This window comes from Sebastes fasciatus, chromosome 8 (genome assembly GCF_043250625.1).
Source record: "Sebastes fasciatus isolate fSebFas1 chromosome 8, fSebFas1.pri, whole genome shotgun sequence".
NCBI classification, from domain to species: Eukaryota; Metazoa; Chordata; class Actinopteri; order Perciformes; family Sebastidae; genus Sebastes; species Sebastes fasciatus.
Window position 1 is genome coordinate 11,388,886 of NC_133802.1, and position 25,851 is coordinate 11,414,736.

Here is a 25,851-nt window from a genome sequence, read left to right on the forward strand (position 1 = left end):
AGAAAGTCCCGGAAGAGGCTCCGCTCTCGCGCAGTGAGAGCGCGAGGCGCAGATGAGCACAGAGACGCGCGCTCTGTATCTGTAAACAAAGACAAAAGCAAACATGGAAACGACAGGCAGGATACAGGTGGACGGATACCCGGTTACAGAACGACTTCAGAACCGGTAATGTAACTTCACGACGCGTTTAATACCTCGACAATGCTCATATTTGACTTGTGAGGAAATATTGTGTGTGTGTTCTCTTGTTTTCACTGTGAGGGGAGACTTTTTCTTTTGTTATATTTTAAGGTTAGCTATCTAAGTTTAAAAGTTTGCTGGTGGGGGTTGTAGTTGAATGATGTGCTGGTGCTTTCTGGTTCACTTCCACAGTCAAACACATGAATGAATGAATGCATTCGTTATATAACTCCATGTAAAGCATATTTTCTGTCCACACATATGTCAGCTCTCATTAGTCATTCTTCTGAATTTGGCTGCTAGCACTGTAACATGTTGTGACTGCAACCTGCTCACATTCAGAGCCACACCTTCCTGTTCATTTATCAGCATCCTATCATTGTGAGGTCTTGCATTTTAAAGGGTGTTTAAATGTCTCACAACAAACCGTGGATGGATGTCTGTTGGAGCCAGATTAATACAGGAAATTACATGTTTTTTTATTTTCTTTCATCTCCTCTCTTTATCCCTCTCATTCTCCTGTCTGTTTTATTTTCCTCTCTGTGTCCTCTCTCCTCCAAAACCTGCCAGGCTGGAGATCAGTGTTTGATCCAACATCCTGATAACACACAGCGTTGCCAGACACACTGAGCAGAGCTTACACATGTAATAAGGTGGGTCAATCCAATCCAATCCAGTGCAGTGGCTATGGGGAAAATTAGGTCAATTCACCTTTTAAATCTCATGCTTGCTTCTGTCTCATCTTGTCCACAGCATTCCTGCTAAAACTTGTCTCTTCCCTAGAATTGCTTAACACAAGTCAGATGATGATGACTGTGTGTGTGCGTGCGTGTTTTTGTTTGTGTGTGTGTGTGTAGGTGTGAGTTTCCACCTTTGCCTCGGATGACACTTCATTCAGCATGACCACCCGCAAACTATATTTATCAGTGTCACAAAATGTGACTTTAACCCACAGGGGAACTAGTTTATGCTTTTATGTGTGTGCTATATTTTCTGTTAAAAGTAGTACAGTAGCATCAGAGCGGAGTATAAATACAGCAGCCTCCTTGAGAATTAGATAAAAGACAATCTTTTCCGAGTTATTTTTAGTTTTGACAGGTTGTCTTGTCTTCACAGGCCATTTCATTCTTGCTAAATGTGTTTTGCTCTGGCAGAACACTGGCACTATTTGCAGCCCGTTAGGAGACTTTCACCTCGATGCAATCTTGATTAATCATTTCAGACCAAAGGTAACTCTACGCTGTACATGTCACAAAGCTTATTCACTTGCTTTTGTAGTCACCATGTTGCAATTAATGGGTAGGGAAATAGAAGATGGGACATTTAATGATTTTTTTAAATCAAAAGTCTAACGTTTAAAAATGCCTCTGGATGTTAAACGTTAAATGTTAAACGGGCTAGATTTAAGAATCAGAAATTGCGGCCGCTAAGTCATCGACAGCTTGAGCTTGTGCTCGAACTACATAGATGCCAGCTAGCATCGGTCAAAACAGTGAGGCGACACACACGATACTGATTGTGATTGACAGGCATCATGTTGATTAACATTAGCAACATTAGCCAGCTAAAACCACAATATCACTCTATTAGGGCTGTCAAAGTTAATGCGATAACAGTGCATTAATGCAAATTTGTTTTAACGTCACTAATTTCTTTAACACAATAATGCAACTTGCCATTTTTAGGTTGTCTACAGGGTGAGTGAGGAAACGCAGAATGTCTGGTCTAATTTTTTAGGTTTGGTTACAACCTGTTTATACACGTTTATACGTGTAAAAACTTACATACAGTCCCTTTAATGAGAAATACTGATAGCATCAAAGCTTGATTATGTTCCCCTGAGCTATAATTTCATGTTGACGCCTCTGTGTTAGTTTAGTATCATTTGGGTCTCCATGGAGGCTACAGTATTGTTTGTCTTGTAACTTGTTTCAGTAATTGAAGCCATATGCAAAAGAGTGAAAGGCAGTCATGCAACAAGCAGGAAGAGTTTTAGCTTCTAGTCATGTTTCTTCAGAAGCTGTCATCATGTGACGTTCCTTTTCAGTGAATACTGTATCTACAGACAACCAGTAGTTAAAAAAATATGAGAGAGGAATGTTTGTCTTAATAACAGCTTAAATGCAGTTTCCATCATGTTCATACACAAGCACAGTCATGCAGTCATGCAGTCATCGTCTGTAACTGTAATTATAGACTGTGCGTCTCAGGTGGAGGGCCGGGGCTGCAGTTAAAGCAGCAGAGGGGAGTTGCTGTGAGGTTAATGTTCTCATCAGGAAGTGATGGTGCATGAGTGTTATAGTTACAGGAAACGTCAGCCCGCAACAAATACTGTACTGTGTGCATGTTTCTGAATTTTATGTTGCTGCTAGAAAAGCTTTAACACGTGGTAGATGTGTACTGTAGGAACATCACTTTAAACGGTGCTTTCATTGTTTCAGTATGATGTTTATTTAAAAGATTATCATACTGCCTGTGGTGCAGTGGTGGATTTGAAAATAACCCACCTTAAGTAAATGCTGACAAGTTGATTGTGAGCTTGTATGTGAGCTTGTATTGTATACCAAATGTGGACACATTGATGAGAAATGTCTCATATAATTACATGAAAATAATTCTGATATATTCGTTTCTAAAGTTTTAGAGGAAACTAGAAAACTGTACCATCGATGTTACCAGTTTACAAAATTCTGTCGCTCCACCTTGATAATTCCAGACAAATTGTAATTAAAAACTAACTAAATTACTTTTTATTCAACACTGGTGTTTAGAGCTGCAACAATTAGTCAATAGACAGGAATTTAATCTGCAGCTATTCTAGTAATCAATTCATTGTTTGTTCCGGGTTCCATTTATTTGTTACATTTTGTTTTACAAAGTTAGGGAAGCAATGTTTAAGTCAAGCCTGATGTTGCCTTACACATAAACGAATGATCCCAGTCACGTCCACACAGTGAGGCAAACAACTTATTGATTAAACACTGGTATCGCATCAACAAATAAATACATAGATTTAAATTTACTGAATTGATATATATTATTAAAATAATATATTGTACACCAGCAACTTGGTAAAAAATCTTCAAAATTAACAGGGATTTTCAAGTGTAAACCTTTTTAATGCAGCAACAACTTGCTCAAAACAAACAAGAATTAAAATGCCAGTACATAATGTATATGGTATATAAACATAGAATAGAATTGAATAGATTGGCCCCATTGTCACCGATACCCGATCCTGCTTTTTGAGTCAGTATCGGCCCGATATCCGATCCGGTATCGGTGCATCCCTACTTTACTCCTCTATGACAGAAAACTGAATATCTTTGAGTTGTGGCCAAAACAAGACATTTGAGGACGTCATCTTGGGCTTTGGGAAACACTAATTGACGTTTTTCACCATTTTCTGACATTTTCTAGACCAAACAACTAATCGATTAATCAAGAAAATAATCAACAGATTAATCGACAATGATATTAATAGTTAGTTGCAGCCCTAGGTAACATCTCGTTTGGTTGAGGTGATACACAACAGTTATTCCAGCCCAGACATATGGAAAAAGTTACATTCTCACAATGTGTTTTTTCCATATGTTTCCCTTAAATTGTGTACTCCTGCGTACTGACACAAATGACAGGCACACCTCCTGAGGCAGTGTGTGAGAATGACGCATCAGCTGTGGGGGAGGGCTGTTTGACTGCAGAGCAGTCGTAAAGAAGAAAAGCTAGCGTGAGCCGCAGAAACCACATTGAGGAAGTTGGTATTGAGTCAGTGGACTAGGTGACGAGGAAGTCCTACATATTTAAACCTCTTGGCTATAATTAGGAGAACAGGAGGAGACTTCTCATAGCACAGGAGGAGGAAGACTGGACCAACTAATGTTAACAACAAGGGCAACAAGGACTTTGAAACCCTTTGATCATTTCCAGTAATCACAGCCCCAGGTAGGAAGTTCTAAAACCATGATATAACCTCCTCTTTCACAGTTAACCAACAAACCCAGTGACCAAAGGACCGGGTCAGCCATCATCCTCCACTATGGCGAGCCAGGACCCTGTCAACCCTTCACATGCGACATTTGACCTCTTCATCCATGCCCAGACTTGCAAGGAGGTGAAGCACCACTTTGCTGCGCTCTGCAAGCAGCTGGATATCAATCCTAAGGATTTCAGGAATATCGTTAAGTTAAAGGAAAGACTGAACTACTGGAAGGCCAAAGCCCTGTGGACCAAGCTGGACAAAAGGGCATCTCACCCGGATTACAAGCAAGGAAAAGCCTGCGTCCAAAACAAGGTAGTGGCAACCAGTGACTCTCTTTGTCTTTCTGTATTTTAAAAGGATGTGGATGTAGAATAATATTTTATATTATTGAGATCTTTTTTATTTCCTTTCTGAGTAGACATACACTACACAGTTTCCTTTCCTTTCTTTTTGTTTTGTTTTTACTTTCAATTGTATGAATTAATGATTCATTTCTTCAAAATGTTAATGTACTACATAAACACTAAACGGATACAGCGGTGATGTGAACCATGATCGAACTGCTGTTTTTTTTAGGCGTTTTTAGAGAAGCCACTGAGTACCCCTAATATTAGATAATTATCTGTTTTAATATTTAATATTATTTATATTATATAAATATTGATTCAAAATGTCAGCCCCGCACAACTATAAGTTAAGGCTGTCAAAGTTAATGATATCAAACTTGCGCTAAATTTTGGCAACGAAAAACTGTCATGGCCATTTTCAAAGGGGTCCCTTGATCTCTGACCTCCAGATATGTGAATGAAAATGGGTTCTATGGGTACCCACGAGTCTCCCCTTTACAGACAAGCCCATTTTATGATAATCACATGCAGTTTGGGGCAAGTCATAGTCAAGTCAGCACACTGACACACTGACAGCTGTTGTTGCCTGTTGGGCTGCAGTTTGACATGTTATGATTTGAGCATATTTTCTATGCTAAATGCAGTACCTGTGAGGGTTTCTGGACAATATTTGTAATTGTTTTGTGTTGTTAATTGATTTCTAATAATGAATATATACATACATTTGCATAAAGCAAGAATATCTGCCCACTCCCATGTTGATAAGAGTGTTAAATACTTGATAGATATCCCTTTAAGGTACATTTTGAACAGATAAATGAATCGCAGTCGAGGTCTTTAATGAAACCTGATCCATCACATAGTTTAATGTTTAACTTTGCACTGATTTCCCTGCAGGACTTTCACCTGACTTTCTCATTCTTTCTCTCTTTCTCTCTCAGTGTCTCGTCTTGGGTGCTGGACCATGTGGGCTGAGAACGGCCATCGAGCTGTCCCTGCTGGGAGCTCAGGTGGTGGTGTTGGAGAAGAGAGAGTCGTTCTCCAGGAACAATGTTCTCCACCTGTGGCCCTTCACCATTTATGACCTCCGTGGGCTCGGAGCCAAGAAGTTCTACGGCAAATTCTGCACTGGGTCTCTTGATCACATCTGTGAGTAACTAATGACATAAAGGACTGTCCTTTACTGTGAATCAGGTCTGGTGTTGTTTTGCAATGCTCCATTAGTGCTGATAGTTAATTCAGTGATCAACAGAAAAAATATATAATTAACTTATAGTTTTATTAGAGTATGTGCTTATATGGCATTTAAATAATTTGAGAGTATGAGGTGGATTGAATAACCTTATTTACATTAACAGGGCCATTAAAGGGCTCTATGTAATTTGCTCCATCTCAAGTTGAATCCATAGGTTTTATTAATTGTATTAATTGTGATACACTTGAAGTAGAACTTCATTTTACACATCAAAGAGCCTTCGTCTTGGAGTACTGCTGCATATGTGAAAACAAGACTCGGTCAAAACCAAGTATATGTCTGAACCGTGTATGGTCAGTCGGTGAGTTTGTGGCTAAATTGTTATACAAATAGTCAGTGGTCATGTTTATAATGTTCAATCCAGCGGAACATGTAACTTGGTCCGGCGAGGACACTAGGGACGCGCTAGCCGTTCAAGCGGTGACGTATCCGATCGTGGAATGCACGTGATTGATTCCTGGTTTTCTGCTTGCCGTTTCAAACAGGAAACAACATGACGGCCTGCTCGTAAACTTTCTGTTATTCTGTCTGAACAATCCACCAAAACTACTTCTGAAAACATTTTAAATAGGCTATGCCACTGCTGAAACTCGTTTCATTTTAGAACCAGATGGCCTAGTTTGACAGCTTGGTCCAAGTTTCGTGAGCCGGATGCGTCGAGCTGGACGGGCTCATTTGCATAACACTTTGAAAGAGAAACGGCCATTCAAACAATTAATAGATTCATCTGTTCATTACTTACTTAATCAATCAGTAATGATAATAATTATGAGTTGCAGGCAGCCCTGGCTCCCATTAACTTTTTGTTTGACTGACTGACTGTGTATTCAGTATCTTAAATATCTCACACACACATTTCCAATTAAACATAAATGTGTGTTTTCAGGCATCCGTCAGCTGCAGTTGATTCTATTGAAAGTGTCACTGCTCCTCGGGGTGGAGGTGCACACCGGAGTGGAGTTTCAGGGCTTGATTGAGCCCTCAGGAGAAAACGGTACCAACCAGCAATCATTCTCCCTGCTTGTTTTGCTCAGTACACCATCATCAACTGTTTTTTTTTTTTAATGAATCAGCAGTATGTAAAGCAGTAAAGTTTGACGTGTTTCTGACAGGTTGGATGGCCAAGCTGCAGCCTGCGTCACATCCTGCTGCAGCCTTCCAGTTTGACGTTTTCATCTCTGCTGGAGGAGGGAGGTTTGTCCCTGATGGTGAGACAAACACACATCACTTCTGTTCCCACTGTCGCAATTGGGGGCACAAACAGGCGTAGTTAGAAATGTTGCAAGGCCTGGCGGTTACACGATGTCACAAACTTCCTCCGGCAGCCGTATTCAATGAGTGAGCATTCATCAGCCCAATTTCCTCTTTTATCTTCTTTCCCAAATGATCAGGTTTTAAGCACAAGGAGCTGAGAGGCAAGCTGGCTATCGGCATCACGACCAACTTCATCAACAGACACACGGCTGCAGAGGCCCAGGTGGCGGAGATCAGCGGTGTGGCCCGCATCTACAACCAGAAGTTCTTCCAAGAGCTGCTCACTGAGACGGGTAGGAGTCCATATGACATGTTCAGCTGGGTGGAACACAGAGGGCAACTTGTTTTGAAGCAACCGTGTGCTCCATTTCAATAAAGTGTTTAAAAATTCAAGCAAGAAAAGAGGATATAAATTGCTTCAGATGAACTTTTATACCACGGCTTGCACTATGTGAGAACAAGAATTGTGAAGTAGAGTCACTGAACCATTACATTTCTAATAAAGAATATCAGCGCTCTTATTTTCATCATATTGTTCTCCTGTTGTGCCTCACTGAACGCAACCCTCAAGGCATGAAATGAATGTTCACACTGTCAGGTTGGGTTCAATGTGAAGTGTGAAAAGGTTAGCGAGGCTGTTAATCTGTGTTCCAATCTTCAGTTAATTTCCTGTGACAGCGTTAACCCAGATGAAATCCACCCTTCCTTTCTGACTCACTATGCACCTTGAGTTTTGAACAAGGAATTAGGTGTGTTGCCTTTCTAACCCTGATCGCACCCAGTTCTATGACTTTTTAATTCACTCTGACCTCCGTTTGTCTCCATCTGCTTCCCCACCCTCCAGTAAAACCATTAGAAAAACATAAGCAAAAGCTAATGATATAGAAAATGTCACTCTCAAATAACAAATGTTCTTGAAGTCAGCCACTCTCCTACACTGTTTTTTCTCTCCCTATATGCCCACCATGCTCCCTCTCCATTTTCCATTCCAGGTATTGATTTGGAGAATATTGTCTACTACAAAGACGACACCCACTACTTTGTCATGACTGCCAAGAAGAAGAGCTTGCTGAAGAAGGGGGTCATTAAACAGGTGAGAACAACACATCCATTACCAAGAAAAAGTGTGATTCTTATTGGCACCGGCTGCATCTCTGGCCGGTAAAGAAAAAGAAACAAACCAGACGGATGAAGCAGCCGTGCAGGTGCTCCAGTGTGAAGAGATGAACTGTCAATCTTTCTCTGCAGCCTGGCCTATTAGCTAAAGCAAGTATAAGACATGTCACTCAGAATGAGAAAAAGGTGCCATGACTCATCACCTCTCACTCTGTCTCTACAGGACTACGGCAATGCAGAGGAGCTACTAGCTCCTGACAACGTGGATCAGGAGGCTCTGTGCCACTACGCCCATGATGCTGCCCACTTCTCCACAGGTGGCAATCTGCCTGACCTTGAGTTTGCTAAGAACCACGCCGGCAAGCCAGACGTGGCCATGTTCGACTTCACCTGCATGCACCGTGCTGAGAACGCCTCTCTGGTCAGGGAGAGGAAGGGGAAGAAACTGTTGATGGGTCTTGTTGGAGATTGCCTGGTGGAGGTAGGGCGGCAACATTTCTAGTGATCTGGTACAAATTTCCCCTTGTTCACATTTATAGCCACACTAGCAGCATGGGGATGTCGGTTGATCACTTTGTGATAAATTGTATTGGTTTTAAAGATATGCATTGGAAATTATTATTACATTATATTATATAATCAAAACATGATTTGAAATAATATAATAATAAATAAATAAAATAAGAATAATAAAATGATTTCTTATAATGGTAATAATAAATCCTCCCCATAAATGATGGCGAATCCCACCCCCTAAATAGTGATCCACCGACTTTTCTAGCACCACCATGAGGTTCGCATTTGTGGTTTTGAGTGAAAAGATTACCATGGAATTTGGTACAGACTAGGGATGTCAAAGTTAATGATGCAAATTTGTTTTAATGCCACTAAATTCTTAAATGCGTTAATGCGATTTTTAGGTTGTAGCTGGCTTTTAAAGCTTTTAAAGCTTTTAAAGCTATAGTGAAGATACTGGCATCATATGACACTAGAAAACTAGCCTGTCAAGAAGGAGGCTGAATAACGCTCCAAACTTGTGCTAAAGTTTGATGAGGAAAAACTGGCATGGCTACAGTATTTTCAAAGCGCTCCCTTGACCTCTGACCTCAAGATATGTGAATGAAAATGGGTTCTATGGGTACCCACGAGTCTCCCCTTTACAGACATGTCCACTTTATGATAATCACATGCAGTTTGGAGTAAGTCATAGTCAAGTCAGCACACTGACACACTGACAGCTGTTGTTGCCTGTTGGGCTGCAGTTTGCCATGTTATGATTTGAGCCTATGTTTTAGGCTAAATGCAGTACCTGTGAGGGTTTCTGGACTATATTTGTCATTGTTTTGTGTTAATTGATTTCCAATAATAAATATATACATACATTTGTATAAAACAAACATATTTGCCCTCTCCCATGTTGATAACAGTATTAAATACTTGACAAATCTTCCTTTTAGGTAAATTTTGAACAGAAAAAAAATGTGATTAATTTGCGATTAATCCCGATTAACTATTTGAATCCATTGACAGCCCTAGTACAGACATTCATGTCCCCCTCAAGATACATTGTAATAACTTTGGTGATTCACGTTATTGACTAGCGCTATTCATCAAGTCAAGATTTTCATTTGTTCAATACTTTGGTTTATGACCAAATACCTGCAAAACTAATGACATTCCCATCAGCCTCAGCTGCACGTTTAGTGCTAATTAGCAAATGTTAGCATGCTAATATGCTAAACTAAGATGGTGAACATGGTAAACATTGTATTTGCTGAACATCAGCATGTTAGCATTGTAATTGTGAACATGTTTGGATTCTGAGTATTTAGCTTAAGGCACCACTGTGCCTACAGCCTAACACAGCCACTAGTGTAGCCGTGGACTCTTAGTGTTGTTTACATAAAGAGGATGACTGTTTATTAAGTTCTTCTGCAGAGTTTGCATGAAAAACAGGGAAGCTGTTTGTTTTTCTGTCCTATAAGTTTTAACAAGTGACATGCCGTCAATTGTCATTTTATGTTAATGCTGAAATGAGTTCTTATGCTCTGTTCTCTGCAGCCTTTCTGGCCTCTGGGCACAGGTATTGCCCGTGGGTTTCTAGCCTCTTTTGACACCGCGTGGATGGTGAGGAGCTGGGGCATGGGGGTCCCACATCTTAAGGTCCTGGCTGAGCGGTGAGTCGACTTCATAAAACCACTAAGCAGCACACAATACAATCGCATTTCATCTTCACATCATTAGCAATGATGCAGCTGCTTCCTGTTACTTCACTACTTCACTACTTCCCATGTTTGCCTCAGCGAAGCATTACTTTCTGTCTCTCAGACACACAGTGAAAACCATAGGTTCTACTATTAGTACGATATTTGGTTTTAGGGAAACTAAAATAAGGATTTAAATGTTTATAAAATGAATGAATGTGCCGAAAGTGTTGAAAATGAAGTTTAAAAATATAGTGCCAACGTTCATTAGTACGCCTGTGGATCTCCTCATCAGCAACACTTCCCATCCTGAGATAATGAGTATGATGGATAGCTGTTTTGATTGCAACTTATTTCAGCATGATTCCTTTATGTGACAAGAATAAAACTGCAAAATCTTATTGTGGTAAACCTGATGAGATTACAGAATAAAGTGTTGAACCTCCCCAGTGTCAACCACACAAATGGTCATTTATTCATTTGGTTCAAAATAAAAGACTGCATGCAGATTCATTTAATACCAGATAATTCCTAACATTTCTTACACATTAAAGTTATTTTGAAGAGTTCTGTTTCTGTTCATGTAGCGGGAAGTCAAAAATGTGTACGGTTGTATGATCTATAAACACACCCAGTTTCATCACCACACTCTTCTTTTATTCATGTTAGTTCCCTTTTCCCGTTACATTGCAATGCCTCTCTGCGCTTGGCTCTAAATGACTCTGTTTATCTTTTCTTCACAAATGTACAGAGAAAGCATCTACCAGGCCCTGTCCCAGACCACACCAGAAAACACCAGCAAAAACTACGCTGGCTACAGCATTGACCCCAAAACGCGGTACAAGAGAGTCAACCTCTCCTCCATCCAGAGCAGCCAGGTCAGCACTGTTATCCTTTATTTACCCAACAGACATTTAAATCAGTCTCTTTAATCATCATGGAGGTCAAGGCTGCAGATTACAGTCTAGTACACTCGGGGTGGGGGGGGGCAAATTCACAAAAGGATTGCTCTGCTTTTGCGGCTGCTAAACCTGCGAAGTAAGACAAAAACAAATAAACAAATTAATTTCTTCCCCCTCCCAACTCCTTTTCCTCTCTTAATTGCCTTCGGGAGGTTTGGATGGAAGTGGCACTCTGGCAGGCCCCTCCAGACAGACCTCTGGCTCAGGCTGACCCCTCACAACCGATGCATTGGCCTCAAGCGCATGTACAGTATACTGCCACATAGATAATTATCAATTAGATTCAAAAGAAAGGCAAATTGCTGCTATAAATTGGTGCTATCAGCGGTCGCAATCCATTCTTTGTGAATTTGCCCCACAGGCTTATAAATTTAAAGCAATGTTAACAAAATAAACTTTACATTCTGTTCTAATACTGCGGAAATAAGTATTGGCGTGAGTAACCGCTCCATAGCTCTGTTCTTCATTATAACGTGTTTTATATATTTGTTGTCATTAAAGAGGACCTATTATGCTTTTGTTTCCTTTAGTGCATATATAGTTTTTTGTGCATGTAAAAGCTCTGCAATGTTACAAAGCCTAGAGTCCACACCAAAGGGAGTTACTATCCCCCACAGAAACACTGCTCCTGAACCGTCTGAAAAGCCTTGCTTGAAGTCCAACCTTTTCTTCTATAACATGGTGATGTCACCAAGTAACACATTTGCGTAATACCTGCCTAGCGGCTAGTTTGGCACGCCCTCAAACAAAGCTAGTTCGGTTGATCAATCACAACAGTGGGCCAGCTGACCAATCAGAGCAGACTGGGCTTTTCGGGAGGGGGGCGGGGCAGGAGCTCAAGCGGAGCGTTTCAGACAGAGGGTGAAAAGAGGTGCTGCAGCACAGCCGGTATGAGAAAAATAAAGCATTTTTGAACATTAAAGGGACTCAATGTAAGAATCAGAAATTGCTTGTTAACAGCGACACCTGTGGCCGTTAAGTCAATGACAGTCAGAGTCCTGTTGCTCGCACTACATAGACATGAACGAGCATCGGTCAAAATAGTGAGGCGATTGACAACTAAAACCACAATATCACTATACTGTATATTTCACATGCATGGCAGTAATGTTAGCTGACCAAACGAAGGTCTCTCCATGAATCGAAGGCCCGGCCGCTGTTCATACTAGTGTTAACTTTTCTTGCATCGGCCTCCCGATTAGCGGACTCCAGAGAGAAAGCACACGCAAACGTGCATGACGTCACATCCACAGGGACACTGACTCGGGCTCCTTCCAGTCATTTTAATTAAAAACAGTCTAGGTCCTCTTTTAAAGTAATTTCTGGGGCTAGATATATGTTTTGATTTCCACACAAATTTTTCTTATTATTTATTGCATAAATTATCGATTGCATGAATTAATATAATTTATATGCTTTACAAATCCTGCTGTGTTCCTGTTTGATTAACTGGTTACGGCTTAATTTAGTCTGTGATCTCAGAATGTATTGACTAATCTACCTGTTTCTTTATTTAGGTGCAGCACCTTCATGATGTTGATAAATCCAATACAGCGAGCAAGAAACAGAAGAACAGGTTTTCTTACATGCATCAAGGTCAGCTGCTCTTCAGTGTGCAGGCTCTCAAGGCCTGTATGGTGGTTATATTCAGCTGTGTTGAATAAAGGAGGAAACACTTTGTGGTCAACATTGATACATCATAAAAAAACAAAAAATACCATTGACTCGCACCATATTGACACATCACAGAGGGGCATTTTTATGTGTGTATGAGTGTGAAACCACACCACTGTGGTTGGAGAGCATTGTCTGATGATTTGTCTTTGTTTGTCTCCTCAGACTCAGTCAGCGGTTCTGAAGAGTTGTTGAAGTGGTGTCAGAGACACACCGCGGGTTATAAGAATGTGAATGTAAAAGATTTTACCCAATCCTGGAGTTCCGGGCTGGCTCTTTGTGCGCTGATCCACTACTTCAGACCTCAACTCATGTGAGTCACTCCCCCGGCATTAGCTTGGTTTTCATCTGATTGCAGGATGCTCTATATTTATGTATTGGTTTAATTTGTGTTAATTTGACACAGTTCTTTGAAAGAAATTTGCATCAGGTATTTATATTTAAGGGGAGACACCCCAGGTGAATAGGGCAAAACAAATAACTAATAGCTACCACTGTGAAACTTCCCCAGTTAATTTGTTACATTAAGGGAATTATTTTTGGTATTACAAGTTTTATGAATATGTATGTTTATCTTATTAAATATGTGCTAATTTGCATATATTTCCAGAACAGAAATCTGAACATTGGATAAAGCCAGGTTCAAAATTCTTGTCATTTTTTTACATATTAGAGTCAAATGTTTTGTTTTTTTATCACTCCATAAATCAGAAAATACTGTCAACAACAGCCATAAATAAATCGATTTTCGCCATGTTTTTAGGAATAAAATGTTCAATAAATCAGGCTATGGATGATATATGAACAAACCCCTATTTATAACCCCTCAGAATATAGATAGGAATGAAACTGGACAGTTTTGTGTATGGTAGTGCCACTGAAGTGGAGATTTCTGGCTCAGAGTATGAAGACAAACTCATTTTGATAAAACAGTATTTTACATTTTGCAAGACACTTCAGGTGAATAGGGAAAACATGTTTAACTAATAGATATCACTATGACACTTCCCCAGTTGATTACTTACATTAGGACAACTATTTGTTTGTATTACAAGTTTTCTGAAATGTTATGTTTAAATATGCAAATGAGACATTATGTAATAGTAACTTTTGGTGAATTTAGGAGAAATCTACAGACGCAAATAGACAAAGTAGTAAAATAAACACCTAAATGTGTATTTTGGAAGTTTTCATTCCACTAGTCTGAAAGAAGACATGTTATGGAAGCAAAATAACCCAAAATCTAAAAGAAAATGTTTTTTTTGCCTGTGGTGTCTCCCTTAAATACATTGGTCATCTTTGCTGCTCTATAATTAATACTGTAGAGTAACCCCAGCTTTTCTGATTCCTCCACAGTGACATGTCCTCCCTGGATGAGTCCAATGCTGTTCACAACAACCAACTGGCCTTCAGCATCTTGGAGAAGGAGCTGGGCATCCCACCTGTCATGTCTGCCAGCGACTTAGCCAACAGCAGTCAGATAGACAAGTTATCCATGGTCCTCTACCTCACCCAGGTCCAAAGTGCTTTTACTGTGCCAGTAAAAGGTAAAAGTTTGGGTGAGTATTGTTTGCAAAGGTAAAAACAATGTCATGGCATAATTGGAAAGCCAAAAAAACACTTTGCAATTTACCACATTTCATTATTAATGTCGTTTTTAATGCTATTTATGCTCTGATATATTTCTGAAGATAGCTATTGGCGACAGCAGCATCAATCTTGCGTAACTTGGTTGCTTAGACACTGCACAGCATTAGCATCACCTTAAAAGGGTCAGGTGCCTTCCCACTGAAATCTGTTTGGTGTTGAGAGGCCATCAAATTGCTGCTGCCTCTTTAAGAGCCTGTTACCCAGAATTCATTTGGCTTAAGTGGCTAGTGCTGTGCTCTGAGCCAGCCTCTACTGGTTGGGCTGCTCTCCTGCACTAAGCCAGCCGAGCAGCAGCAGCAGCAGCAGCAGCAGACAGAGCAAACAGTCACCGTGTGGACCTGGCTTATCAGGGTCTGAAGGGACTTGCATCTCCTGAAGGGGATCTACTATTTCTGCACTGAAGGAGGATTTTTTCCCCAGCTGTTTTGCAGCAGAGGTATTTTTACAGTCTTAGTAGCATGAGGAGTTTTGTGCAGCGTAAATGTGAGCCCCAGCATTTGGAGGCACTGATTGAGCTGAAGTGGGTGTGATAAACGCTCCCTATGTCTGTGATGCTGTGCTGCTCTGCTTGGGATCCGCCGACTGATGTGCAGGCAGGAGGGAGCTGTCACTCTTCGGTAACCTTATCTGAATGATGAAAGGGTGGGAGTGGTAGTCAGAGCAGGAGCTGAGGAGTTTTTATATGGATTGACAAGTTAAATGCAGCTGCTGTGGTGCCACAGAAAATACATGCAAGAGGGATTATTTATATTTATGACACAGTATCCAACATAGAAGGGTGAAGATATTAAAAAGGGCACAATCAGAATATTTTAAAATGCTGTATACAACCCTGCAAGTAGGCCAACAGTAACGTTCAGGTGTCTTTAGATTTGCAGCCTAGTGTTACAGTAAGATAAACTGACTTTGTCCCTCTCTGACATTTTCCTTTCTTTCCATTTTCTGCTGGCTGCAGACCCTGCAGCCTTCCTGCTGTCGTCCAAGCCTCTGACTCTCACCCAGACACAGTCAGCTGTCTTTTTCCTGACCAAGCTGAAGCACAACTCGCTGCAAAGACGCAAGGTACGCCCACCGTGGCTGCGAGTTCACTGTTTACACAGCACAGAGAAATGTTTGATAAAGATATTTTCAAACACGCTGGCTTGTTGGCTGGAGTTCACGTCTGGGCCCTCAGTCTGTGTTCTCGTGCCGTCCGTGACTCACGCCCGTTGTATCCATTCATTTCTGTTATTTAGGGACAAATTGTTGGATGTTATTTCAAGGGAAGTGGTTTCCAGTTAGTCATTTGTTTGAATGTTCTCCACATAATTAGGTCATATGATTTTTCTCATCTTCTCTGCAGGAAAAGCTGGCTACTGAGAAAAGAAAAAGAGAGCCAAGAATGGGAGATGAGGACAGTGTGAGTTGTGTTGGAAGCTTTCTGTACTGTTTCTTCTTTTTTTGCCAATGTCGCTTCACTGAATTGAACTCTGTCTTTTCCTTCAGACGGTGGTGCCTCCTGTGTCCCCTGTGTCCCCCTTGACCCACGAGCTCAGTCCTACACCTGAACCTGAGCCTGAACCTACCGGTGCAGTTGTGTCAATGACTAACAGCGAGGAGTGTTACTTCTGTGCTAAGAGGGTCTATGTGCTGGAGCGCATCAGCGCTGAGGGCAAGTTCTTCCATCGGAGCTGCTTCACCTGCCATCGGTGTGGCATCACACTCAGACTGGGAGGATACACATTTGACCAGACTACAGGTGAGTACTTGCTGTCCTCCTTTTGTCAAAAGAATAAAAGGAAGACTTCCATATGTTTACAGTCACTAATGGGACTCAAACACCCACTCAGAGTATCTGTCCATGTTTGATGTAATATCTGGTCTTTTGTTATCCCTTTTTATCAGCCTCTTGTTTGCTTAAAGCAGCAGTGGGTAGGATGTGAACAAATGATTAAAAGAAGTTATTTTTATGAAACGGTCACTATATCCTGACAGTAGTGCATGAGACAGGTAATCTGAAAAAAATCATGTGCCTCTGTGTCCTCCGGTGCTCCTAATGGCATCTGCAAGATTTCACAGACTGGAGGAAAACAACCAATAAGAGTCAATGTCAATCACTCACAAACTCTGATAAACGGTCAAACTAGGCAGCGGTGATCAAATATGAATCAGTATTCTGTTACTGTAATGCCTTTTTTAGCTGTGAAATGAGAAAGTTTGTGAACCGGCAGCCATGTTGAGATCAGTTGAGGAAATACCAAGCTCCGCCCACCAACCGGAGCACACTCTCATTTTACAACAGTACACTACAAGATGTTCCTGAAAACATTTTATGGGACAAAATAGGCATTACAATAACAGAATATTAATACATATTTGATCAGCGCTGTCTAGTTTGATCAGAGTTCGCGGGTGATTGACAGCTGCCTCCGTTGAATGAACAGCCAATAGGAACGCTCTCTCTCTGAAATGACCTGTGATTGGCCAAAGTAGTTTTTTAAAGTCTGTAAACAGAGCCATGAGGAGGTGCAGAAGTCTAGTTTTCTCTCAGAACACTTGAATTACAATATGCTGAAAGGTTATTATGGAATTTTTGCCCAATGATGCCAAAAACACTCTGCCTACCCTCGCTTTAATCCTCGATTTTAAGCACTTAATGCTCTATTGCTGAGTATAAAGTACTTGTTTTTCTGATTTCAACAGCTATGTTAACAGCTGAGTGTAGCATCATTTATTAATTTATTTGTCTGATTAATAATTTGCACCCAGACCCCTTTCTAAAGGGGCTTCCATTTAGACCGAAAGGGCATTAATCATTTACGAAAAACAGCAGGCTTTTTTCTTCTTTTAGCACGTCAACATTCACTTGTCTCCGACTTTTCAACTCCTTTTATTGTTTTCGTCTGTGATGTCCCCTCAGGGAGATTTTACTGTGAGCTGCACTCTGAAGAACTGGAGCTGGAAAACGGGGCTGAAACATCGTGTAAGGTGGGTCACTGAGCGGAGCAGATGTAACCATTCTGCTGCTCCAGAACCCATGTTGAGTTCTTGTGCTCGTAATGCGAACTGTTACACAATTTGCTGTTGCATGATATATCATCCTTCTGGTGCCTGGTCCGATGTCATCAGCCTGCAGGGCGGACTTGCTCGCAGCAGTTACGCACAACTAATGAGAGTGTTTGTGTCAAAGCATATGCAGTCTGAGGACCAAAACATAATAAACAGGGATTTGTGCTCTTTCTTTGCCTTTTTTCAATGGTATTTCTGTATTCAGGATCACCAAGGAACAACTGAAGACAACAGGCTTTCCAGTGATGATTATACACCATCTCCATCAGATGAGGAGTATGAGCACACTCTGGACTGTGGCCCCTCTGCTCACTCACATAAACCTGAAGGACAGGACCACCATATACTTGAATCCAAAGAGGAGTCCCGAGAACCACATACATCCAAAACTCCCACAGATCCTCCATCTAAAACTGCACTCAGCGAGGACGAGGAGGCCGTGCCCTATCCTATCCCCAAGCCCCGCCTCTCTCAGCAGACCACACCCAGCCCTCAGCCCTCCCCTCCAAGAGCAAAACCTCGCACAGTTCACCTTTTTAACCCCTCGACCCCAGAAAAATCTCCAACTCCTACTAAAGAGATCTCCAAGACTGCACCAGATTCCCGTCCGAAGCAGTCGCTCCGAAAGCTTCAGCTGACCGACGAGGAGAAAAGCCAGCTAGTGAACCTTCAGAGCCTCAGCGTGGACTCTGACTCAGAGACCCCTGGTGGATCCTCCTCCTGCTCCTCTTCCTCTGCGACTGCAGGAGTGCCGAGCCCTCCCAAACCAGAGGGCCTGGATGGGCAAGAAGAGGAGGGCTACTGGAGTGGGAGCACCGCTAGTCACGTCCGGGAGAAGAGGAATCGTCGCTGCTTCAGGAAAAAAGAGATGCCAAGCGGGCAGACCAAGGTACGATCCAAGTTTTCCCCCTGGAATCTCTCTTCCCCGAGGATCAGCAGAGACACCCGGCTCAGTGTCCTCATTAATCAACCAGGGAGAGTGGGTAAGCAAGGACTCGTCTCCTCTTTGATCTTTGGTGTAGAAAATCGTTGCAGGGAAAAACACTTGCGTAACACTTGTTACAACATCTTTCTTGCATTTGTACCACAGAAACAACATTCAGACATGCTCACAGCACGTCAGAAGAGGGTGCCGATGGAGATGACGACGATGACGACGACGATGATGAGATGTTTGGGCGTGATGATGTGGACTTATTTGATGAGAAAGTAAGAAGAGGAATGGAGCTGTTGTTTTCATTATAAGCGATAGTGAGCTGCTACATTTTAACCAGTGGTTAACTTCCAATACTTTTCCTCTAGTTTCAGACAATGCCATCAGACCCTGTTGAAGCTGAGAAGATGGAGCTGATGAAGATGAGGACACTGGAGCGGCGAGCCAAGATGAGCGAATTACAACGATTGCGTAAAGCCCAGGTCAGTGTGTCTCACAGCGTTACAATACTCACAGCTCATCTATGTTTTATTGGTCAGTGAATTCTCCCAGTTCACTCACTAAAGCAATAAACTTCTATATGAATACACAATTTTATTGCTCATAACTTTTCAACACATTAGAGCTATATCAAATAGTTTGAAGCTTCATTCATGATGTTGACATTTAAATTATTATAATTAATAACTTACTGAAACGTTCACCTCCACCTTCTCTCTCTCTCACACACACACACACACACACACACACACACACACACACATAACGAGTGAGACAGCACTCAGTCCTTATCTCTGTCCAAAAGTCAAAATTTATTGAAAAAAGATGCAGTCATTTTCAAAATTCACAACATGTTTTTATCCAACAAAATATTCTGCTTCAATCCATATTTGTTGGCGTTAAGCCTTTCAAAAGCAACATTTTCACTGAGGTCAAAAAACTGTTTGCTCTCCGGCTTGTCGCACATAAAGGGAGGCCCGCACCTGTATTAACAGGATGGCTTAGTAGCAATCTAACAGCACCAAAAATTACATTTATATAACCCCAATAATATAAAATCATGTTTTTCCAATTTTTTGGTACAGCCCTACAACACATTGAGGTTAAGTGTAGCAATTTTTTTTCTGTTATCAGAATATTTGTTGTATGTTAAAGTTGTAATCCTTAATATTTCATTCCTGGTTGATTTGGTGACCACCGTGGTTACTTGTGGTAACACGGTGTGGTTTAATACTACAGTAAACACTCCTTGAGCAGCTACTTTGTTAGACATACAACAGAAGAGCTCCTGGTGGAGAAGCTTACAGCGCAAACAAACTCAAGTTGTTCTAATAAAGAAGTCAGTCAATAATCTGTCTTTTTCCATCATGTCATGAGCAACCATGGTCTCATTTCATGCTGCACTCTGCACGAGTAGTTTTCCACACAACAGCAGGGTACAGTAAAAGCATGTTGGCTGCAACTCTTCATCTAAAAGCTCACTGTGGTTGCTCCTTCTCATCCCATTACTCCCTTCAATATTTAAAACGATCCACTGTAAAAAAGAAACGCTGACAATGACCACGTCTTGTTTTGTACACACATTTTTGTTGAACGTTCACTGTGGCAAATACGTTTCCTTTGGCTTCTTCACAATAAAAGTCACCTCTTATTACACCAGTTAAACACTTTTAATGTGAAGTAGCAGCAAACTGTTCACTGTTTAAACAGTAAACTCTGATATCCATGAGATGAAAGTAAAAAAAACATACATCGTTTCCTGTGAATCCCTCGTGGATAGACAGGCAATTTGAACCCAGCATGGGAACTCCGCCACTAACAATGAAAACTACTATATATATAGATAAATTATTATGGAATGTAATCATATTGAATATGAAAAATGGCGACCATAAATAGCATCATAAATGAGGTAATGTATTTGTCAAAATTTGCTGAACCACCTTCCTTACTCTTCTTTGTTTCTGTGGTCCGCAGTCCATCCAGAGGAGACTGGAGGAGATTGAGGTGACCTTCAAGGAGTTGGAGGACAAAGGTGTAGTGCTGGAGCGAACTCTGCGAGGAGAGGCCGGTAAGACCCACGTGCTAACAGCAGGCTTCTGTGTTTTGAGATTTCTAATAAAAAGAGCAGATTAGTTTTAAATGATTTTCACACAGATTTTATGTTCCCATGGAAACAAAAGTTGTTGCTTTATGCTGGAAGAAGGTGCTGACTTGTAAATTAAGTCCTCTCTCTTCTGGTAACAGAAAGTGGAGAGAAAACACAAACGAGCTGCTGTTGATTTAAAAGTACAAAACTAAACTAGAGAGTGGCTGCTCTGCAAATAGTAAATATACTTTAGTTAATTATAAATAAACACCAGCTGTTACCTTAAAAACTAAATATTGATGGGGTTAAAAACGTTGAATTATATAAGTCGGCTGAATTCACATGGATCACCCTCCAGAAACCTCTAGACGCACTAACTTACATGGATGTGTGTCACATGCAACACATACTGTAAGTATATCTAGAATTTCCATAAAAACCTGTCTTCCTCTTTTTTCCCAGCTTTACAAACAAACGTCACATGCTGATACCCAAACACTGTTGTTTTTCCATTTCCAGGCAGCAGCGGCTTTCCTAATATGATCGAGCATTGGATCCAACTCGTCCACGAGAAGAACGCGTTGGTGTCTGAGGAATCTGACCTCATGGTGGCGTGAGTGTTGATCTCGCAAATTCAAACATTGATGCACAGTAAAAGCCTGCCTAGTCATGATGGGAACACAACGCAGCTCTTGTGCAAAGTACAAGTGACAAAGTAGCCACATAACAGCAGATGTCCACATCGAAACACTGTGTTTGTTTGTTCTCACCTTAAGCTGCAACCAATCTTCTTTACAGTCAGCCTCTATTTGTCATATGGCCTTATGACAACCTGCAGCTACAGCAGGATGTCGACATGACTGAGTTTGTTTTTCTCGCAGGTCACGACAGCTGGAACTGGAAGACAAGCAGAGCATGTTGGAGTCGGAGCTCAGGAAATACATGGAGCTGGATGGTGTGTACTTTGGTGTGCACACATAGGCACATTTGTTGCTGAAGCTTCTTGAATAGGCCTATTGATTAGGAAGCAGTCAGAAGAGAGCAAGCCAACTTCGAAACAAGCACCAGTTGTGTTTAGCCAAGGCTGTTGAGATAATCATTGCATGTCCTCTTCTAATGAGAACATTATTCACCCAGTCCTGTAAACAATCAGTGCATTTTGTAATAATCCTATTGGCCCGAATATAAGACAATATTGTTTATCGAAATAACATCAGAAAAAGTGGAGGTTTTGTATTCCCAACATCCGATATTCTTCTGGAAGGCAGGGAGTACCATTTCAACACCAGCTCCTGCAGAGAGTGTTGCATTATGGGTGTTTGTAGCCTTCATGCTGCTAGGCCGGCAAGTCTCTTCAAGTCCATTTATAGTGTGTCTTGTAGAGTTAATCAACTTTTAAAGGGCAGATACAGACTTTTATCAACTCTGTCTTAAAACAATACTCGCATGCCCATAAGTACATTGAAAGCATCATTGGTCAATGGAATTGTTCCTTCTGTTCAAACTGTTGTCCTGTATGAGGCTCAGCAGTCTGAGTTAGTAACATCAAGTTGGTATTTTCCAAAGTTTCTGTCTGTTTAGTACCAAATTCCCTCTATGACCCCCTTTACACCTGGCATGTGTTTTGGGTGATCGGATTGTAATCGGATAATGCTTGACCACATGAAAGTACAGGTGTAAATGCACCCAAAATGCATTGAGGACGTATTGTGATCCGATCGGCCAAACCACCTCCGGAGGTGGTCAGGGACGTATTGTGACCACATTGAACACAAATGTAAATGCAAATGCATTTTCAATCCACATACAACAACTACGTGGGCGGAAATACGTAATGGGGCTGCCCAGAATACCGTTTTTTTTGTACTCTAGAGCTTCGGTAGTAATTAACAACGAATATTTAAAGCTTCAGCCGCGTGTGCAGCGTGTTCCCAGCGCTTCTCCGGTCACTGGACCGCCGTGACAAGGGAGGACATCACCGCCACCGCTCTGTCTGTGCTCAGCGTCTCCTCTCATCATCACTCTGTGTGTGTGCGAGTGTAGTCGTACCTCTCTAAGTCACGTTTGCAGGCCCTCTCCCCCTAAGCAATGGCGTTTATAGGCTCATGTGTCCGCGCATTACACACTGTAATTACATTTACACACTACACCATTACACACTCTCAGCTGAAGGTCCGTTTATATGCAGCCTTCTTCTCACCCCTTTCAGACAGAGTGATTAGATCTCAATGTGGACACTGGAGACACATTAATACCAGGTGTAAATGTAATCAGGTTAAATCATCTCCAGATACAATCTGGATACGAGATACATTTTAATGCCAGGTGCAAAGGTGGTCTTTGTGACTCCACAGACTGATAATGCAGACTTTTGTTGAAAAAAGACCACTTGATTTGACTAACTCAGACTGCTGAAGATTCATAATAGCTATATTATTATAAGCTATTATTAGCTTTGGCTGAAACTTTGAAATGCATTTTTGCACAGAAAGAGGACTGTGAATTTGATCCTCCATAATTTACATTGGAATTGCTCTCAGGAGTGATCTCTCCACAGCCAATATGGACAGGAGGAACTGCAGTGCTTTTAAAGTATATCTGAGTATTGTTTTAAGATACAATTGAAAAAATGTGAACCTATCCTTTAAAATGTTTAGGAAGCCCAGTTTAACCTACTGAGTTTCTGATAGTTCTTTTAACCAGTATTGCTGCAATGGAGGGAATACATTCCTAACAAGTAAAAACAAGTATCTATGGGAACAGGACTAGTCTGAAGATGCTTTGTATCTTCAAAAAGTCTTTTTGCAAAAAAAACAAAACAAAAGGTTCTGGAAAAGGCAGGGTTATCTTATAATAAGGGTCATCTTCTATTCGGACCAATGCGGTATTACGCACTCATCCTTCCTCAAGTTAGACCTCTTCCCTCTTTGAGGAGAGGCGGGTCAGAGTTGGCTTACAGGATGACATTTAGGTGCCTCTGTCTTTAGTCTACATCTCTGTTATATAAGTGGATGATTGTAATTTCATTATTAATTTAAACTTGTAATAACTGTTTTTTTTTGCCACTTGGCGGCAGCAGAAACAAGTCGTGAACACGACACTGACATATTATCACCTTTTAAGTTGATATGGCTAACGTGTTGCAAACAGCTACAGAGCAACATTATTATTCGTTTGGAGTCGTGCTTGTGTCCGCCTGATGAATTTAAGTCCAATATTCACTCTCTTCCAGCTCTGTTTTTGGTCTCTACCATTCATGACAAAAATATCTGTCTCTTTAGCTGCTAAATGTTCCACTATGTTCACCAGCTAGTCGCTAACTGTGTCTGACCATTTGGTGCTGAGCAGGTAGTATACAGTGGGGTTTTTAGATCTTTTTCACTGAAAACGACTGCCTGCTATAGACGAGAACGACACTATGAGAGTGAATCAAAACAATGAGCTGAAACTAATACTAAAACTCTGAAAAGCCAAATGGAGCTGCAGCTTCAAGTGATAATTCTCTGTAGGTTCACCATTACAAGCAAACCCTTTCACATTATTTCCACATTGTCATTGATACATTGGGATTATAAAAGTATTGATTATAGCCGCCTTAAAGTGTGCGTATGGGTTTGCCTTGCAGACAAGACACCAGAGCTGCAGAAAGAAGAAGATCGGGTCCTTCAAGAGATGATTGACGTGGTGGACATGAGGGACTCCCTGGTGTTGTTCCTGGAGGAGAAGAGGCTGAAGGAGATAAGCGAGGAGCAAGAGGCCTTCTGCATCATGGAGGCCAAAAGGCACTCGAAGGCAGGAGCTCAGGTCCACTGGGAATAAGGCTCTCACGCACACACATATACTCAGCATGAACCTGTATGTACTGTGCAGTAGATGGCCTCGCATCGACTGTATGTGAGACTTGAGACTTAACTTTTGCAAAGCCAAAGATGATAGAATAGTTGCGGAGGGAAACCCACCACAAGCGGTCCCTCAAGAGTTGAGGCTTATGGGCCAGAGGCTGAGTGAATATCTGTTGCAATCTGCCCCCTAGAGGGAGACATAAGCCAGGGGATCTGAGGCTTTGGGCCGATGCGACCAATAACTCTCCGGCTAAGCCCTGCCTGCCGTTTATAGTGGCAACAGACCACATGTGAAAAAGGACCCCTAATGTCTGCTGCACTATTGAGCAACCACCAATCAATACCCAGCCTGGGACTTGGCCTGGTTTTGGTGTCAGAAACATGTGACTCACGTGCAAAGCCAAGACTAAGCAGCATAAAATTACAGCGGTGGGGAAACCTGCAGTAGCTGGCTCTGGAGCCTTTGAGAGATCTAGGTCGAAAGCACAGGATGGATGGTGTTTTTGAAGTGCTACTGTACACAATGACATAATATACATATAATTCTATGTTTAGTATTTGTATACTGAATAAATACGATGGTGGAGGAAAAAACAAAGAGGTAGATAAAGTATTAGCATTAATAAATTCCGTTACTAGTATTTATGATCCAATTTTTATTACACTTTAGTTTTCCTTTATGAATTTTGTAGCGCTTCCTGCTGTTCACCCAGTCCTTTTCCCGTTAGCATGTTGGCTAGTTGATCTCGGGTTGGATCAGAGTTGGGGTTTTCACCGATGGCCTTCGACAGTCGGCTGCTCTTTGTGTGATAGTGTATTATATGGACACGGGGGGGGGGGGGATTTCGGGGAGAATGAAAGACAGACCTAACGGACTGGATCATCTATTTATAAATGCTATCTTTCATCATTTGCAGGTGTTCCTATTCATGTGCTGGCAGAATAGACAAAATGGAGACAAAGACCAGTTTGTTGTTAGTGAAAAGGAGCCTTATACATTCATTGTCCTGCTGCCATTTTGTGCCGCCTGGACGGCACTTCACAGTATATCAAATAAAGATCATGCACTTTGATGTATTAGTTTGATGTTTTTGATGATACACCGAGGTCTTCAGTGGAGGGACTAATGTATGCCCAGTCCTCTCGGGTGTTTTGTTTGCCATAACCTTGGCCCTTTTATATAACTACAGTACTTTATACAATACTTACGTAAAGGGTTTAGCTGCCAGTGCTATTCTAACTTCTAACCTCTAGGGGGCACACTTGTCCCTCTACGTTGCCAGTAAACTTAATGAGACAGCAACACTTGAGGAA

At 41.4% G+C, this 25,851-nt stretch overlaps 1 protein-coding gene and 1 long non-coding RNA gene across 6 annotated transcripts; one reads left to right on the plus strand and one right to left on the minus strand.

Annotated features, from left to right (window-relative positions):
- On the plus strand, nucleotides 1-25,610 carry mical1 (microtubule associated monooxygenase, calponin and LIM domain containing 1). Of its 5 annotated transcripts, XM_074643329.1 has the most exons (26): nucleotides 2-165; nucleotides 751-833; nucleotides 1,335-1,409; nucleotides 4,168-4,474; nucleotides 5,451-5,658; nucleotides 6,651-6,758; nucleotides 6,877-6,972; nucleotides 7,156-7,311; nucleotides 8,011-8,111; nucleotides 8,358-8,615; nucleotides 10,196-10,311; nucleotides 11,090-11,216; nucleotides 12,818-12,896; nucleotides 13,140-13,287; nucleotides 14,331-14,533; nucleotides 15,580-15,686; nucleotides 15,967-16,023; nucleotides 16,110-16,362; nucleotides 17,524-17,591; nucleotides 17,878-18,655; nucleotides 18,763-18,881; nucleotides 18,975-19,088; nucleotides 20,584-20,677; nucleotides 21,215-21,308; nucleotides 21,577-21,650; nucleotides 24,321-25,610. In XM_074643329.1, exons 4-26 carry the CDS (start codon nucleotides 4,220-4,222, stop codon nucleotides 24,512-24,514), a joined length of 3,807 nt encoding a protein of 1,268 aa, XP_074499430.1. In that variant the 5' UTR covers nucleotides 2-165; nucleotides 751-833; nucleotides 1,335-1,409; nucleotides 4,168-4,219; the 3' UTR covers nucleotides 24,515-25,610. The 5 variants fall into 5 exon arrangements, 3 of the variants coding, with proteins under 3 accessions (XP_074499428.1, XP_074499430.1, XP_074499429.1); XR_012594897.1 differs by lacking the exon at nucleotides 1,335-1,409 and having other exon boundaries at nucleotides 1-165; nucleotides 21,577-23,499; nucleotides 23,655-25,610; XR_012594896.1 differs by lacking the exon at nucleotides 1,335-1,409 and having other exon boundaries at nucleotides 1-165; nucleotides 21,577-23,491; nucleotides 23,642-25,610.
- On the minus strand, nucleotides 19,095-19,866 carry LOC141772396 (uncharacterized). The gene is made up of 3 exons (XR_012594898.1): nucleotides 19,639-19,866; nucleotides 19,347-19,398; nucleotides 19,095-19,316 (listed from the first exon to the last, which is right to left on the minus strand). It is a non-coding gene; the product is annotated as an uncharacterized LOC141772396 (long non-coding RNA).
- Nucleotides 25,611-25,851: the final 241 nt, after the last annotated feature.